At 37.3% G+C, this 19,237-nt stretch overlaps 2 protein-coding genes and 1 pseudogene across 2 annotated transcripts; 2 read left to right on the forward strand and 1 right to left on the reverse strand.

Annotated features, from left to right (window-relative positions):
* Positions 1-3,564: 3,564 nt before the first annotated feature.
* On the forward strand, positions 3,565-4,887 carry LOC113743879 (amino acid transporter AVT3B-like; annotated as a pseudogene).
* A 961-nt stretch (positions 4,888-5,848) lies between these two features.
* On the reverse strand, positions 5,849-6,301 carry LOC113743613 (large ribosomal subunit protein uL11m-like). Its single transcript, XM_027271662.1, has one exon. It carries the CDS (start codon positions 6,299-6,301, stop codon positions 5,849-5,851), a length of 453 nt encoding a protein of 150 aa, XP_027127463.1.
* An 11,579-nt stretch (positions 6,302-17,880) lies between these two features.
* Positions 17,881-19,041, forward strand: LOC113689183 (uncharacterized). Its single transcript, XM_072049589.1, has 2 exons — positions 17,881-18,695; positions 18,756-19,041. Exons 1-2 carry the CDS (start codon positions 17,881-17,883, stop codon positions 19,039-19,041), a joined length of 1,101 nt encoding a protein of 366 aa, XP_071905690.1.
* Positions 19,042-19,237: the final 196 nt, after the last annotated feature.

Consider the following 19,237-nt stretch of genomic DNA (forward strand, 5'->3'; position numbering starts at 1 on the left):
CAATTATAGTTTTTAGATAATTTTTCTAGTATTGGAGAATTTTTAGAAAATTAAGAATATATATTGGATGTGGGACCCACTAGTGCGAAAAGTTCGGAAAAATTCGGCCAATAAGATTAAGTTTCGGATACTGTGAAAAATTTATCGGGTGTTAAGAGATAAGTAGTGTGTGTGAAGTGATTGAGGTAAGAGAGAAAAGAAAGATAATAATGCATTTAATGAGGACAAGTGTCATCTTCTCATTAGTTGGACTTTAAGAAACACTATTCACTTTCTTGACTTTTTTTTTTTTGACCAAAGGATTAAATATCAAAAAATTGCACAAAATGCACCATTTTTCTCTCCTTGTGGCCGGTTCTCCTTGAGCAAAGAAGGAAGGAAATTCTTCAACTTTCAAGCTTCCATATGCTTCAATCTTCTACAAACAAAAGCCTAGATTAGATTCTACTCCATAAAAACCTTTCTTCTAGTGATAGTAAGTGTATTAGTGAAGTTTGTTTGAAGCTCTAAGGTGGCCAACATCTCTCTCTCTCTTGTTACTTGGTAAGTGATGCTAGAACACTCTACTACACCTAATGATGTTTATGTTATGCTTAGAAGTAGCTTGAGTGATGGAATATGTGATTTATTTCTTGATTTGAAGAGTTTTGGTGAAGTTTTCCATTTTATGATGAATTTTCTGGTTTCATATGATTTTGATGTTGTGGACTAGTATGATGGTTGGTAATAAGGGGCTTTGGCTCTAGTGGGTGTGAATTGTTGATAAATGCAATCAATTTTGGGTTTGGAATGAAATGTGAAAAGTTAGGGTTCATGAACCCCTAATCTGTCCGAAATTTTAGGTCATAGATAGAGGCCGAATTGGACTTTGCTCAAAACATGAAAGTTGTAGGTATTGATGAGTATGAAGTGCCTGCAACATTTCAGGGCATTTGGAGTAGTATAGAGTGAGTTATGCCGTTTTTACTGTTGCTGTTTTTGGTGAACAGAATGTCCGAACTGCGATAGGAATTGTCTGTTTTGACTGGAATTGGTTTGGATTCTGTTGTTGGTGTCTTCTTATTAAATGTAGCTGGATATCTTAGCTTTCATGTGCCTTTGGAATCAATGCAATTGGACCTGTGTAGACTGAGATAGACGTATTACAGTTTTGTGTGATTTGGGAACCTGTAATTGCGGTTCTGGCTGGGTTTTCTGCATTTTTGACCTGGTTGTGCAAGGATTTGGACTGAGAGACCTTCTACATTGTTGTAGCCCTGTTTCATAGCTTCGAAATGGTGGGTCTTACACCCCCAACCGATAATTGTAGTGAGAGTTGTGCCATTACCGCATTATGACGTCAAAACCGGTTTTCTTATCAAGGCCTACATTAAAGCCCTTTCTTAATTTCTGGTTGCCTATGATGCTTATTTATGCATATGAAACCCTATTAGGGTTAAGATTGGTATGGCTTTATGACTCGTTATCGAGTCTCCATGTTTTTGTTTGCATGTTTAGGGCTCGCTCTCATTCCGGTCTTTTCCTAGCTAACTTTTGTACTTGTACTACTTTGAGCCTAGTGAGCGGCTTTTGGGAAATGAGATGACTTTTGTGTGAAATGTTGGGACTGATTGGAGGAAATAATGAAGCCTTAATGGCTGGAAAAGTAAGAATTTTAGGGACGGTGCTGCCCGATTTTCTAGGCCGTTTGGTTCCTTAAAGTAGATTTGCCTTTTGGTGGAAATGAAAGGCTTTTGGGTTGTTTGCGCCTAAGTCTTCACGTTACCTTTTTGTTTCCAAGAAAATCGTGTTTTCCACCCTTGCATTAGTAATTATTTTGGCGAGGCATACGACTAGTAGTCGAGCCTCATGTGCATTGTGTTTACCCGATTCTGGAAGTAAAACCTTCAATTGGTTTATTTTGATTATTTTAGGGTTTCTTGGCGATTAAGGCCAATCTGAAGTGAAAACTTTTGAAGTTAAGCCGGTGAGTGTACCACTCCCCTCCATTGCTGTTTAACTTGATTTCTGCTCTGAAATCTGTTTATTTGTTCGAGACGAGGGTGTACTTTATCACACTCGTTCTCTAGTCTGTTCATATGCCAATTTACTATGCAAAATTTGAATCTGTTATCTGTGTCTGCATCTTTTCGGATTTCTATGACCTATGAGCTCAATCCTGTGGTTAAGTTATTCAAGTCGGGCCGGCAAGGGCCTGGACGATTAGATAACGAACCACGGTAGTCTGTTTTGGGATCTTTGGGTATTGAGACCCTTGATTCCGGGTATACTCGAGTATTACCATTTCTGTTCGGTTACGGTGAGCGGGCCCGGTAAAGGGGTGTTTGGTGGACGGAATTCGGTGTAAAGAGGGGTCTACGGACGCGTTGGTTCTATATACGTTGACGGAGAGTCAACCGGTTTGGATCAAGTACTGCGCTGGGAAAATTTGGCTCCTGAGAGCCACCCGTATCCTTCTGATTTGAATTATTGGTTCTTTTGTTTTACCTCTGACATGTGTACCTGATTTGTTAAATGTGAAATGCCATGCTTTTAATGCTATCTGTTTGGTATCTCATTGAGCGCAAGCTCACCCCTTTCTGTTCCTTTTGTTTTCCTTACAGGAAAATAAACCCCTTTTGGTCTGGCTTTGACAAATGGCTGCCAAATTGAGCTAGTTGAACATATCTTTTGTATAGCTCATGTATTAAAAACCTAAGTGTACTTTTGGGGCGTTTTCTCTTTTGATTTGGCAAATTTGAAAACTTTTGTATGTCATTTTGATTTGTAAACGCTAAAGTTCAGATGTGAATGTTTGTTGGCTATTTCGGTTGGGTTCTGACGGGTCGGTTGCTATCATGGCCGACTCCGGATGTCATTTTCTTATTTTGGGTTATGTTGCCATTTTGACTTGGTTGCGCGCATTGGTAAGTTCCGGAACGTATTAGATTGACGTAAACGGATCTGTAGTCCTGGCGAGAGCTGGGCAGGCAGTCCGCTAACCCCTTTGGTTCGCCTTAGGGGAAGGTGGGGCTGTTACATGATCAAATACAACCAATCTTTGTGTATAAAGGAATGATCACTTTCTCTTTGTCTCAAGTTACACTTGGTCAAGTTAGAAAGTTTTACTATCACTTGGATAACCCTCACAAAGTTACACTATTGAAGTATTTTTCTCACACAAGAAGAGCTTACACGAAATTCACACAAACAAGAGTATAAATCTTTTTTGAAGAGTTTTTTCACTAAAATCACTCTAGATTTTTTGTAATCTCAATGTGCAAAAGTTGTCTAGAAGTGTTTGACCATACTCTATTTATATGAGACTAAAAAATTCATCTATTAATGCTTCCAATGGATAGAAGGCAATTGAAGAGTCAACTAACCGTTGGTAGTGTCCGACTTTCGATAGACCTGTTTCTTGCATCCGACAGCAGGCAGTGAGATCAAGAAATTTTCTTCAATTTTTTCAGACCTCCGGTCCCTTCAATGTTTGCGTCTGAAAGTAGATAGTGAAACTGAGAATTCCTCTTCAATCCTTTCGGACGTCCGGTGCCTCCAATGCTTTGCGTCCGAAGTGTCGTAATGTCTGTCAGACGTCCGGTGCTCTAATGTTGTTCGTCCGATCGAAGTTAGTGAGCTTAGAAGGAATGACTTAATTTCTTAGGACGTCCGGTGGTGGAGTTCATCATGCGTCCGAAAATTGCACAATGATTATCGAACATCCGATCCAATCTTCACGAGTGTCCGACAGTTTTTATCACTTTTTGTCTCTTTCAATTGTACTTAATCTTTGAACCTGATTTGCTTCATTGTTGAAAAGATCTTTGAGGAGATATTAGTAACATCCATTTGTTTTGTAAACATCAAAAGTTAGGGACTACGATTAATAGAATCCAGTCTTAAGTCTCCAAAGATCTCATTTTTTGGTGATCTTAGATTTGTTGTGTGTGGTCTTATCGGCAGGTTTGCCATCAATGCTATGATTGTTCTTTCTCAAGCTGGTTTCTACGTAAATTGCTTGATATTTATAGCCAATACTTGAGCTTATATATTCAATTACACTCCCACTAACCCTAACCTGAACCCTAAGATCTTGGGAATTTTTACCCCCAAGTCTATGTACATATGGAGCTATTTCCTGTTCCAACTAGGGTTGAATTCAATTGCCATGCTAACCCATTTGGCCCCCTTGAGCATATTTGTTGACTTAGTTGATATTGATGCCATGGGGCTGGTGATAGTCGAAGATGTTATGATTTTTCTTAGAAACAGGCGTACCTTAGAAGCCTTCAGTGGGTTCAATGTGTTTTTTTATGGGCTTGAGGTGGCAGTTTATGCTTTTGAAGGGATCGGAATGGTATTGCAGTTGGAGTCAAAAATGAAGGAGAAGCGGTAGTTTGGGAGAATCCTGGGCTAGGTCATGGCTTTCATCTCCTCAATGTACGGAGGATTTGGAATTTTGGGGTATTTTGCTTTCGATGAAGAGACCAAAGATATAATCACGACCAATTTTGGGCAGGTACTGTTGAGCAGCCTTGTTCAGTTGGGTTTGTGCATTAACCTATTCTTTACTTTCCCATTGATGATGAACCTTGTTTATGAGGTGGCGGAGAGGAGATTCTAAGAAGCCAAGTATTGCTTGTGGATGAGATGGGTTACGGCTTTGGGAGTGACGTTGATGGCTCTCCCGGTGCTAAATTTTGCTGATTTCTTGTCTCTAGTTGTGAGCAGTGTATGCATCATTTTGGGTTTGTTTTACCAGCTTTGTTTTACTTGATTGTGCACAAGGAAGAATTGAGGTGGCAGGGATTGGCTCTGGACGTGGCAATTGTAGCACTGGGTTTAGCATTTGCAGTCTACAGAACATGGACTTCCTTGATAGAGATTACGACAACCAAGGCTTGAGAAACAAAGCAGAGAATAGACCTGTATGCATAATTTTTTTGTTAATTTTTAATTTTTAAAATTTTACCATGCTTAGTACACTTTTTCCTTGCGCTTTCCAATTTTCAGTTTTTTGGTATTGCTACATGGATGGGTGTGTTTGGCACTTGTTACCATTTCAGCCCAATCAGAAGAAAGTCCAATAGCCACCCAAGAGAAGTACTAGGAAGAAGCATGTGCTTTCCATAATCAAGGTGGATATGTCATAAAGAGGCCAAATTTGTTAGTAGTAGCATAAAGGCGTTTTGTCATAGATATGTAATGGAAAAATACCCAGTGGACATGTAATACCAAAATACATTGGTTGTTGAACCACGGGTCTCGGATTTGTCTTTTGGTGATGCAAATTGGAAACAAAAAGTTTATGATGTGTGTTTGTTAATAATAACATAAGCAAGCAAATATTCATTTGTGCTAAATACTAATAGTACTACAAAAGCTGCGTTACATTGGTTGGCATTACATGAGCAATATTAAATTAAATCGCCCACAACGCAATGCAACACATATTTGGAAACTAATAATTGCACTTCACACTTCAAGACTCGAGCATCCCAAAGAAAAATAAATAAATAAAACCATTCCATCAAAGAGCATGAAAATTTCTATAGTAGCAAAATCTAACATTTCGCTCCATTCACCATGACAAAATTGCTGTGAAAATGGTACTATTGGTGGTACTGTACTTAATTTGACACCAACAGTACTCTCTCAACCACCAAATTGTTAAACACACCCAAAAAAATAGTCATAGTAGTTGAAGAAACACAACAAAGGAAAGAGGGAGAGAAAGCGAAAGAAAAAAAAGAAAAAGAAAAAGGTAATGATGAAGCAGCAATGGAATGGCACGAAACTAAGACATCACATCAACAGCAGCATAAAAAAATAACCAAAAAAAAGAAAAAAAATCAAATAAAGCTCCCTAGACTTTAATCCCCATGGCATTAGCAGTTCCGATTATAGACTTACAAATGGACTCTAGAGGCATATACTGGCAATAGGGATCCTGTTGCTTCACCTTGGCAATCTCGTACACGTGCTTCAAGGTCAAGGAGAAAGCCATCATGTGACCGGGGCGCCCACTCCCCTTCTCCAACCCTGCCGCCTTCTTTAGGTACCACGTGACTGACGGCGACCTGATGGTGAACTCGAAGGTGTTGTCCTTGAAGGCTATGATGGCATCGGCCATAGGAGTGTCGGGCTTGTACTTTTGGATCTTGGCTTTGAAACCCTTGCAGAAGGCCATCAGATTGAGCTTGTATTGACCCAACGCCGGCCTTACCGGAGGTGCCCGCCGAGCTCCCCTGGCTGGAACTGTTAAGCGGATCGTCGCCGCCACTGACCGACGGGTCAGGATCTCCTTCAACGTCAACATTTTTTTATGGGGAATTTCCAGATGCACTAGTACCAATCTTTGAAAACAAGAATTCACAAAGTAAATGAGGTCCTTGGTTTCATAAAATACATACTGATCCGTTTGGATTAGCTATATTCCAAGAGGACAAATTATCTGACAAGTTTGTCTATTTATCAACTATTCACATAAATATGGAAATAGAAGTACAACTACTGTAATCCAAGACAACAAGAACAAAATCTAACTTGATTGATAAGTTATAGATTTCTTCCCATCCCAAGATACAAATGACTCCACAAAATTACGAGACATTTCACAAATAAGTTCCAATATACCATATTGATATTAAAGTATAAAAGCATATAGGTCACACTTTAGCTCAAAACTGTAGCAAAGAAAAAATTTAATGTAACATTTGGAGATGAATAATCATGCTCCATAAAGTCAGATTCGACCAAGCGTTGAGGCTTGATCGCTTTTTAAAATCATTTCATTTCAAATTATTAGGTAATGTGCATGTGCATGTTCAAGTTATCCTTTATAGTTGAAATGCGATTTTAACTTTTTAGTATGCATATTTTGTGTGACGGTCCCACCTCCCCCTAGGGTGTACCCCAGGGTTTGGCGGACCGCCTGCCCAACTCTCGCTAGGACTCGTTCACTCTTAACAAATAAAATAAGATATAACCTCAGGAATAAGTGAAATAACAGTTCCCAAACTTGAACATGTACTTACATTCATATCTTTCCCAAACATTCATACAATCCCAAATATAACAAAAGTTGTGAATTCCAGATACATTCAACCCTAACCGAGCACTAGGGCGAGTACAATCACAAAATTTCAAAAATTAGACTATACTAGCCTGTACCATCTCACGCCTCGCTCGTACTCCCTGTAAGGAAAACAAATGGCATGGAATGAGCTAAAAGTCCAGTGAGGTTCCAAATAGCAAGTTGACTATTATTTAAAAGTACAAGTATCAACGTAGCAAAATAGCGAGCAGAACAAGTTCATAAAAATGACCGATAACACTTCAAATAGCAAATCTCAAAATGAGCGAGTGTATAGTTTTTCAAAAGAAACAATAACCTGATAAGTAATAATCATTTCAAAGTATAAGGATACGGATGGCTCTCAAGAGCCAAGTTCCCATTGCTTCACCAGAGCTTGATCAAGTATTAGTTGACACTCCATCAACTTTCAAGTAAAGTAATCAATTCAGTAGTACTTCGCTTAACTCCAATCTGTCCACCATTCAACCCCCTTACCGAGCCCGAACACCAACTAAACACTGATAGTAATACTCGAGTATACCAATTAGTCGAGGAGATAACACTCCACTCGACAACACTAGATACTCATGGTTCGTTATCTAATAGACCAACCCCTTGCCGGCTCGACTCGATTAACTAGCCAATGGGGCTTGGGTCCCCAAGAAGTCGATGAGATAACATCTCCAATCGACTGAATCAAAATAAAAGTACGGAGATGGGAAGGAGAGGCACAATCCACTCACATTGAGTGTGGTACATGCTGCCGCTCAGCACTTACAAGTTAAATACAAGTATATCAAGTCAATTGCAACAATAAACAAGTATATATCATATTAGGGCAAGTACGATAAAGTACACTCTTGCCCGATCCAACAAATTACATATCATTCAATCACATAGGTCAAATATTGGAAATAAGTGTCCAGTTCAAACAGATATTTGAAAGTACTCACCAAAGGTCTAGTGCCTCTCAAAAGTCGTGTTCAGGTCCAACTCCTTAGTTGGAGTCTAAATCTGCGATAAAATATCATTTACGAATGTAAAACTCTCTAAAGTTCGAAACATAGGAGTTTCGCTTCAAGAAAATGAAGTAAATACAACTCGTTTAAGTAGTATTCAAGATACTTATCAAAGTCCAAAAAATTCATGCTCGCTCATTTAGTTATGATCAAGAAGTGGTTTCGATTTTAGAAGTTACACTTAGTATCAAAATTCGGAAAAAAATCATATTTTGAAAGGGTCGCTACTTTCACTTTTCAAGGGTACGAGTTCCGGTAAAATTTTAGTTTATATACCCTGACTAAAAAAAACTCGAATACCATAGGTGATCCAAGTCCAACTTGACCTCAAATCCTTACTCAAGTCGCAACTATATCTACCTATCCCTTAAGTGAAAATTTGGGCAGTACGCCCTTTGTGTTTACTTATTTTTCAGTCATTTATGGCTTCATTGTTTTTCTTAATTCAGCCCCAAAACACATACAAATAATTAATCTCATCATAATAGCCGTTCAATGGCTCAAAATCATCCAAGTACAACACAAGTATAATAATCCAATCGGAAATCAAGTTTTGAAAACAAAAGGCTAAATGGCAGATTCGACATGTTATAACATTTTAGTCACAAATAGAGTTACATTTATCGGATTGGTGTGAACTCTATACCATTTCGAAGCTAAGACAAATGGCTACAACTTTCATGGAGACCACTCAATCCAGTTCACAATTGATCTAGGTCAAAAGTACAGAGTACAGAACTAGAAGGTCCTTGTCAGTACGGTTGTCAGTACTAAATTCAAATGACAATAACTCAGGCTATTCCGTTTGAGGTGTTTTCAGATGTTTTAGAAAGCTGAAATATAGGGCTAAAAGTTTCATGTTTTGGCCAAAGGCTGATTTGATACGGATCAAGATGAAAAAACGCAGCCAGAATGATGAAATGTCAAAACTGTCCGCAAAACTATACCTATAGCAGTCAAGGGTATTTTTATCATTTCACATGCTACAGTATTCAGATTGAGCTGAAATTTTACAATAAGCTATAAAACATCATTTCCTACAACTTTCATGTTTTAATCTAAGTCCAATTCGGCCTCTATCATACACGAATATGACTGGTCAGAACAGAGCATTTGAAATCCTTAAATCTGGAATTTAATGCATTCAAGGTATAAACTTCACATTTCTAACTTGAACCACTACTTCAACTCCTTATCTAAGCTTATTCACATCATATTCTATCTAAAAAAGAAGAAATACAGCTGAACAATTCAACACCCTAACCTAACTCACAAATTCACCATAATCATCAAAACTACTTACATAGCTATCATTAACCAAGAATATGTGTTGCTACACAACTTAAGCAAGATGAAGGGAAAGAAATAGGATGGACAGCCATAATACCTCACTAAGATGCTTGCAAGAGATATCCACCATCTCTCCTTGTAAACTTTTAGCACACCAAGCTTCCCAAGTGCTCAAAGAAAGGATTAATTGGTTTAGATTCTTGATTTTTCACTCAAAGAAGCTAAAATCCCAAGATGAAATGAGGTTCTCTCCTCTTGTTTTTCTCCCCTAAAATTTTGGCCAAGCTTAAGAAAAATGGAAGAAAATAGAGCCAAGAAGAAGATAAAAAGGAAAGAAACTCATTTGGTCAAAGTTCTATGGATTGCCAACAAGTGTCAACTCAAGATGGCTTCTTATTTTTTTTTTCCCTTTTCGTTAGTCCAAAATTTTGGCTGCTTTAGGAGATATTTTAGGGCTGATTTTTCTCAATTAATAATAAGGAGATTAAGTTAATAAAGTAGTGTTCAAGTGGTGCACTCATTCGGTAACAAACAGTGCACGTCGGTTCAAACCGATTTTCCTTAAATCGCGGGTACTAGGGTTTTAACTTATGATTCACTAACTTATTATTATCATTTCTAATCACACACTTTCTCTTATCTAAAACTCACTCTTAATCACCAAATTGAGTACACACTCCACACCGATTAATCACACTACCAAAAGACGTAAAAATCCTAGTTTACCTTAACGATGAAAGAAAAGGGAAAACTCTTGGTTCTATGATTAATTGTAACTATTGAGGAAGTGAATAAGTAGTAAAACTATTATAAAATAATGGATTCCAAATAAAAGAGAATTTTTAAGAAAATATGAGGAATTTTACAAGTCCTCACAATCACACTACCAAAATGCACACAAAAATACACAACAAAACCCTAGTATGCACAAAAAACCCTAACTTATGCCCTTCCTTTAGAAAAATCGTAACTTGAGTTATAAGTATAAAAAATTTATACAGCTTGGCTTGCTAAAAACTAGACTTCAAATACTAAGAATCTTTAGAAGACATCTCAAAGAGATTTAGTTCATAAGTTGGTCCAAATTGAGCCATAAGCTACTACAACATTCCTATGTTTACTTGTGCAGGGCAGAATTTTTAGTCAACTTTGCCAATTTTCTAGAATTTATAGACATTGAATCAAACTCTGAATTTTACAACATAGGAAACCCTCTAAGTCTAGTTTCAAATGCAACAAACGAACTCAATTCTGACTTTCTTATACGAAGTTATAGCCAATTTCCCAAAACTGCGCAGAGCCTCCTGCGAAAATTCTAGATTTTCTAACAACTTGAGATTATGAAACTTTTCTTAACAAAATTCACTCTCTTGACTCAAATTCAACCATTAAAGCAACCAAGAATCAAACGTAAGTGAGTTCACATAAAGGTTATAAAGAAAAGTAAAATTTCGGGGTCTCACATTCTGCACCATTTAATCTAATTAGTATGAATTCTCTTCTCTTATTTTTTATACTTACTGCCACATTTCCGTATTTCAACTCATCACATTTCCCGATTACATGCGTTATTTACAATTTTATTCCAATTAAAACTTCTATAAGACCATAATAAGAGATAACAAATATAACATCTTTTCATGTCTTTTTGTGACAGCCCCACCTTCCCCTAAGGCGAACCAAAGGGTTAGCGGACTGCCTGCCCAGCTCTCGCCAGGACTAACGGTGCAGTTTAGAGCGGTCTATCGCGTTCCGGAACTTATAACACGCGTAAACAAGTCACAATGGTAAAATAACCCAAAATAAAAAAAAATGAAATCCGAAGTCGGCCATGAATAGTAACCGACCCGTCAGAACCCAACCATACATCAAAGATACATATACAACATCAAATTCAGCGTTTACAAGCCAAAATGGAATATGAAAGGTACTCAAAAATTAATACATGTACGGTTGCCATAATAAAAGTGAAAACGGCCCCAAAGGCACTTGTAGGGTTTCAACTCATAAACTATACAAAAGGGATATTCATTTAGTACATTCGGCAAACAATTATCAAAATTCATTCCATAAGCAGTCAGATTCCTGTAAGGAAAACAAAAGGAACGGGGTGAGCTAATTGCCCAGTGAGATAGTACCACTCAAGCAACCGAGTTCATAGATGCATCAAGCTTTTCAGTCCAATTCATCAAAAGTAAATACAGACACACATCAATAATGACGATAAAAGGATACGGGCGGCTCTCAAGAGCCCTTTTCCTCGTTTGCATTCTTGATCGGATCTCATTGACTCTCCGTCAATGTTTAAAAGTAACCAACCGTAGACTTCACTTCACTCCCATTCCTTCCACCTAACATCCCCCTACCGGGCCCGAACTCCAAACACTTGCACTGTGGTATTACTTGAGTATACCGGAATCGAGATTCTCTCATACTACAAGATTCCTTATAACTTTACCCAAGGCTCATTAATTGTCACGACCAAGCCCTTGCCGGCTCGATTCAATCAATTTCCAATGGGGTTGAACTCAATGGTAACAAGCATGGTCGTTGGATACTCGTCCAAACGCCACCAAGTCAAGTACTTTTCATTTCATGTAACATTTCTTGTAACATTCCAATAACATGAGAAATAGGTGAGAGTGATAAAGTACACCCTCACTTCAATCAATATCAATGGTACAATAAGCATTTAACTCATCAAGTTCAAGTATTAAAGCCATATAGTAACACACAAGTGAGTAGTACACTCACCAGGGTCAGTGCAGATACCTCCCAAAAGAGAGCTTTAATTACCAAGAAACCCTAAAATAATCCAAGGAAAACAATTGAAGGTTCCACTTTCAAGATCGAGTATACAGAATGCACATGTGAGGCTCGACTACCAGTCGTATGCCTCGCCAAATAATTACTAAAGCAAGGGTGCAAAACATGATTTTGGTAACGAAAAGGTAACATGAAGACCTAGGCTCAAACAACCCAAAAGCCCTTCGTTCAAATCACAAGTAAATCCAACTAGCCTTCAAGAAAAATTTCGGCAGCATATCCCTTGTGTTTACCTATTTTTCAGCCATCATGGCTTCATTATTTCCTCAAATTAGTCCCAACAGTTCGTACAAAATAATCTCATTCCCAAAAGCCGTTCACTAGGCTTAATGGCATTCAAGTACAAAATTTAGCTAGGAAATGACCGGATATGAAAGTCAAGCCCTAAACTATTCAAATAAACACAATAAGACTCAATTACAAGTCATAAAACAATTCTACATACCACCAAAACAGGGTTCCCTAAGCATACACAAGCAATAGAGGAAACCAAAAAATCCGGAAATAGAATTAGCTTTAGCCCTGAAAAAAACAGTTTTTGACCTCATTTTGTGGTAATGGAACCAAAGGCACTACGATTATCGGATGAAGGTACAAGACCCACCATTTCGAAGCTAAGAGATAGGGATACAATATTGTAGAAGGTCACTCAACCCAGTTTCGAGTGTAACCAGGTCAAAAATGCAAGATACTACACCAGAACCGTAAAAACAGATTCACAGAATGCATTCTTGTGAAAACATCATAACTCAGCCTACCTAAGTCCAAATCCAGAAATTCCAAAACCAACTGAAATCTAAGAAACAGGGATACATTTCATCAGAAGACTTCAACAACCAATTCCGAAGCAATTCCAACCAAAACAACCAATTACAGGCGCAATTCTCACATTCGGGTAAAACCAGGACAGCAAGGGTAATTTCGACTTTTATCATTCTACGCTACTCCGATTGACCTGAAATTTTGTAGGCACCTCTAAAATATCATTCCTTAAAACTTTCATGTTTTAAGCCAAGGCCAATTCGGCCTCTAACTATGAGATTAAAAACCGGGCAGAATGTACCTTAATCAAACCCTAATTTTCCAAAATTGCTTCCAAAACAGAAATTGGTTGTAATTACCCATTTTTCCACCTCATAGAGTCCTTAAACATCATTTCCAATCATTATATATAGCCACACAATCATGTTCATATTAAAACAGAAAATTCCCAAAAAATTATAAAAGTTCATCAATTCAACCAAACATCACAATATAATCCATAAAGTGGCACCTTATACCACCACTAAGCATCAATTAAGCATCATTAGAGGGAGAAGAGTGGTTCTTCATAACTCACCTTAGAAACAAGAGAGAGAGAGCAATAGGTCCTCTTAGCTTTCCAAATAACTCCACAAATCAACTCACTAACACTAAGTGAAGAGGTTTTATGGAGAAATTGCAAGATTAAATGGTTGGTTTGATGATTTGGAGCAAGATGGAATCAAGAACTTGGAGAGTTTCTTTCTTTCTTTTCTCCTTGAAGTGGTCGGCCAAGAGAGCTTGAAATGGAGCAATTTTTTGGTAAATTTTGAGTTTATTAAGTCAAATGGTAAGACATGAAATAGTAGTCAAAAGTCCCATCCAATCTCCAAGTGACACATGTCACTTTATTTAATGCAACTCTATCTCTTTGTTCCCTCTCACACCAATCCAAATAGCAACCTCTATTTATCTCCTAACACCCGGTAAATTAAATCCAGTATCCAAAACTTAACCTAGTTGGCCGAATTTTTTCGAACTTTTCGCACTAGTGGGTCCCACATCCGGTATACGCTCTTAATTTCTCAAAACCTATTCGATACTAGAAAAATCATCTAAAAATTATATCTGCTCTTTAAAAATATCTAGAATTTTTTTCCTACTCACAAAAATGCAGAAAACAAGCCATGAAAAATAATAAAACCTAGAAAATGGGAAAAAAAATACGGGTTCTCACACTTTTTAATTTAAATAAGTAAGGGAAAATATTATTTATAGTCCCATTTTTTGTTATTCACACTTTTATAATCATTTTAATCGTATAGTTTTCATTAATTAGACTATATGATAAAACAAATGATAAGAGTGTAAGTAATAAAAAATGGAGTGCAAATAAAATTTTTCTAAGCAAGAGTGGCTTTAATACCTTTTAATTTAAATAAGTAAGAGGTGGCTCCACTTGGAGTACGAAGTGGCTTTCATGCCTTTTAATTTGGGTAAGTAAAGAGAAAATATTACCAAACTTCTTAAAAGTAAAAAAATAAATGACAATATTTTATCTTTATCTTTTTTCTTAGTAATCCTAACTAAAAGGGCCAACTTATATAGAAAATAAAAAGGAAATAATATTCATTGGTTGTGGATTTAAAAAATAAAGAATGGTATCATTTATGAAATCTAAGTTACGAAATCGCTAAATACAAAACAATGTACTATTGGCCTTTTAATGTGGGTATTTTTATATGAAACATTCATTTTTGATAAAAATAATGATAATAACAACACCAGTTCTATAAAAAATTTTAAAAAAGTAACATTACCGTTTAAGAGATGAGAGAAAGGATGATGATTTTTAATAATTTTGAAAACTCTAAAAACACATATTACAGAGGTTTTTTTTAATTTATGTTAAAGTTTATGAAAAATACTAATCTAGATGCAGTCAACAATTTTAGGGACACAAGAAACTAATCTAGCATTTTAACATGTGCTATGCACGTGTTTATATTTCAAATTGAAATAATATTGTATATAGGAGAAAGAATTTTTTTTCTAAAAATCAAAGAAAATAAATTGGTTATAATTTATTTTTTTATATTATAAGTTTTGATACATGGGTATAACATAATATTTTTTGTCAAATTTTTTTTTAGAAAATTTTTCTGACCTTACTACCCAACCTACCCTCTCCTTAAATGCATTAACAATTCCTCTATTATGTAAATCATTATAATTATTTTATTCAAATTGCTTCAGATATTGATAGACAATAAGTAAGCAAGTTTTGGCTTCGAGTTATTTAAGATTTAAAAATTAAATAAGTCCATTTTTTGCTCATAAAGTAAATATTTATACACTTCTTTAAAATTTTGTCTTTATATATATATTATTTTGTACCAAAATATATAAATATATACAATATAATTTTGATTTGAAATATAAACCTTATACACGATTTAAAATGCTAGTCATATCACATCATATAACTTAACTATATAAAAAGCGTCGGTTTAGCTGCAGAAGTATGGACCGGTTATAGACTAATTTTTAGTCTATAAATGTGGCTTTTACAATGTGACATTCGAAGAAGTTCAGGGCAATATTATCACTCTGTTGATATAGTTGACCAGAAGTAGGCAGTGGGGCGGAAATTCTGCTCGTTCCATAACCCACCATTCTGCTCCCCTCACCGATTATCCAATTATCCACCAAACGGAATAGCTCGTATTCAAAGGAGAAGGGAAAAAGCAGTTCCCTCCAAAAGTGAGTTTCTCTCTCTAGGTAAGAGTGCAAGTCTCTCAACCTTGAGAGTTTCAAACCTTTTCAAAATTTTCAAAATCTCCGCAAAAACTCACACACAATCCTAAGATTTAGACATCAATTAGAATCTTTAATGTTTTGATGAAGTTAAGAAGATTGAACTGAAAAGAGTGAAACAACAAAAACCGAGCACTTTGAGAGAATCTAGTTCCACTTTCAGTGGAAAAGCTCACATCTAAGTTTTAGCAACAATGTCGGAAAATGATTGCATGCAGTAGTGATCTTAGCTAATCTGGTCCAAGGAAACAGACTCCATGGAAGACGTAAGGGTGCTGGCAGGTATCTTCATAGCCATTATTTCCATTGTTCTTTCGTGTATTTTTCACTTTTGTTAAATGGGTTTGGGGCTTGTCTTCTTCAGTCTCTTGTTTTTTAGAAGAAAACAAGGAAAAAAGACCTTAAAAAAGGAAAAAAATATTTGCTGAAAAAACGTTTAAAAACAGGGAGGGGGGTTCTTCTTCTTTTTGAGCATCCAAGTCTGCCTAGGTAGATCTCTTTTCTGCTTTTTTGGACCTATGTTTGACTTGTCTTAGCCTCAGTAGTGATAGTAGGAGGTAGCTTTAGAATTTGTATAGACCCCATGGCGGAGGAACTAGCAGATGCGATAAGAAAGTTTGCTCTTTCAGATAAAGAACTGGAAAGTACTAATCTTGGAGGGGAAGAGATAGACAGAGGTATCCAAGAATGTCAGTTAAGCTTAGTGGGGAGAATTAAAGGGGAGAAAGTGGTTAACTTTGTTGGAGTTAAGAACTTTGTGAACTCAGCTTGGGGGTATCTAAGGAACTTGAGGATCATAGAGTTGGGTCCAAATATGTTTCAGTTTTATGTTCCAAATAAGGAGGACAGAGATAGGATAGTAGGAGGTGGACCTTGGGTCATGGACAACCAAATTCTGGTAATGAAACACTGGTTTGAAGGTATATAGGATGACACATCTGCTTTGACCTGGCACCCCTTTGGGTTCAAGTTTGGAATCTACCTGTGCACTGGATAACAAAAGAAGTGGGGTGGAAAATTGGTATTGTGTTTCAGGCAGTAAAGGATGTTCTGGTGCCTCAAGTAGGAGGGAAGGAAGGTAGACACTTAAAGCTTTTAGTGGTACTAGATACCTCTCTACCTCTACTCAGGAGAACGACAGTTAAAGTTAATGGAGTTTTGAAATGGTTGAACTTCAGATATGAGAGATGTCCAGATTTTTGTTACAAGCGTGGAGTAGTAGGTCATGGAGAAAAGTCATGCAAGGAGGTAATACAGATAAGCAAAGGGAAGCAGGAACATCAGTACGGTCCATGGATAAGAGCCAACACAGGAAAAACATCACCCCAAAAAGAACAACAGAATAAGTACAACTCTGAGAAGAATCATTGGGGATTAAAAGATGGAGAGATGGTACTGTTAAATCCTAAGGCAAAGGAGAATATGGAGCATAGTCATAAGGACTTTATGTCAGAGAGAAAGAAAGATTTTAGGAAGGGTAATGAAGAGAAACAGACAGACAAGAAGAGGTCCAAAGAGGTTGGAGGTTATGAGGTACAGAAACAAAGAGGTGAAGTAAGCTGCAGTGAAGTGAAAATGCAAAGTTTAGTTTCAAATAGCAGCAAGAGCCAGAAGGAAAGCTGTATCAGAGAAGCTACAGAAACTTTCATTGGGGGAAAAGTAACTGTGTTTCAGAAGAAGGAAGGATGAGTATCTCAGTGGAGGTAGAGAAACGTGGGAAGAACAAGGGTGAATTGGAGACCCAATGGACTTGAGCAAATAGCACAGGAGCTAATGCAAGTTATAGTAGTGGAGGAAGATTCTGGCAGCCCTGAAACAACTTTAATGCAAATTGATCCAGGATCTTCTGAATTGGGTGCAACGGGTGCCCAGAAACATAATAGGAAAATGAAGAAAAGTTTGAGATCTCCCAAAATCTCCAGACAGCCATTGAGAGAACTGAGTGGGAACAGGACTTTGACATCTCAACAAGGGAAAAGGAGAACTGAATTTGGCGGATGAAGATATGGTGGAAGTGCAGGTGAATCAGATTGTCCCCAATAGAAACAAAATGGGAAATGGGAAGGGTAATCTGAGAGAGAAACAGGAGGGGGTAGGGGCCAACCGCAACTGGCCCCTCAAGTTACAATGAAGGTTTTGGTATGGAACTGCCAAGGAGCAGGGAGCCCCTTGACAGTTCCCCAGTTGAGGGAGGCTAATAACTTCCTCTCCCTAAACATAATCTTCATGAGTGAAACCAAAAACAGGTTCAGCTACATGAAAAAGGTTCAAAAAATTCTGAGATTTAAGAAAAGTGTGATTGTGGAAGCTATGGATAGGAAAGAAGGCATGGCCTTGTTTTGGAATAATGATATAGAGGTTAGGAAAGTGGTTACAACTGCCCTCATTATAGAGGCTCTGGTGATTGACCCGGACACTCAGATTGAGTGGTGGTTTATTGGTGTGTACATGCGCTGTGATGCTTATATTAGGAAACAACAGTGGAAAGTCTTGACTGTGAGAAAGCAACTGTGGGGTGATAAATGGCTTTTAGCTGGTGATTTCAATGACATTCTCTCTAATGAAGAGAAGTGGGGAGGGAGAGCAAGAGATGAGAGAAGTGTCAAGGATTTTAACAGCTTTATTGAGAATAACAGCCTTATGGATCTAGGATTTACTGGTAACCCCTGGACATGGAGCAACAATTGCGAAAATAGGAGGGAGATAAGGCAAAGACTGGACAGAGGACTAAGCACCATAAACTGGTGCCAAAATTTTGACAAGGCTAAATGTGAACATGTGGAAACTTTGGGATCAGACCATAGCATGCTGCTCATAGACAATTGGCCTAGAATAGAGAAAAGAAGATCAAGATTTTTCTTGGATAAGAGATGGCTCAAAAGGAATGACATCAATCAAGTGGTTGAGCAAGCTTGGACACAACCAGTAGAAGGAAATAGTATGTATAGGATTACAAGATAGGTTGCTAATTGCAGAGTGACTCTACTCATGTGGAAAAACAGATTCACAGGAAACTCATTGCTAAGAATCAATCAACTAAAGCAACAGATTAAGGAGATTAAGGACTCTAAGGATTCAGGATTTAAGGATAAGATTGCAGAATTAAAGACTCAGTTGAAAAAGGCTTACTCTAAAGAGGAGCAGTTTTGGGCTCAGAAAGCAAGGGTTGATTGGTTGAGCGAAGGGGATAAGAACACCAAATTTTTCCATGCTTGTGTGAAGGGAAGGAAAAGGAAAAACAGAATGCTTAACATTCAAAGGGAGGATGGAACCTGGACAAAAAGTTAGGAGGAGTTGGGAAAGGAAGTAGCTAACTACTATAGAGTCCTATTCTCTAGTTCTGGTAGTGAGGGTCTTGCAGAGATTCTTAATGGTATACCTCTAACAATCACTACTGAGATGAATGATAAGTTAACTAGAGAGGTAGATGAAATGGAAATTAAATCTGCTCTTTTTTCCATGAATCCTAATAAGACTCCAGGTC

This window comes from Coffea arabica, chromosome 5e, assembly GCF_036785885.1.
Source record: "Coffea arabica cultivar ET-39 chromosome 5e, Coffea Arabica ET-39 HiFi, whole genome shotgun sequence".
NCBI lineage: Eukaryota > Viridiplantae > Streptophyta > Magnoliopsida > Gentianales > Rubiaceae > Coffea > Coffea arabica.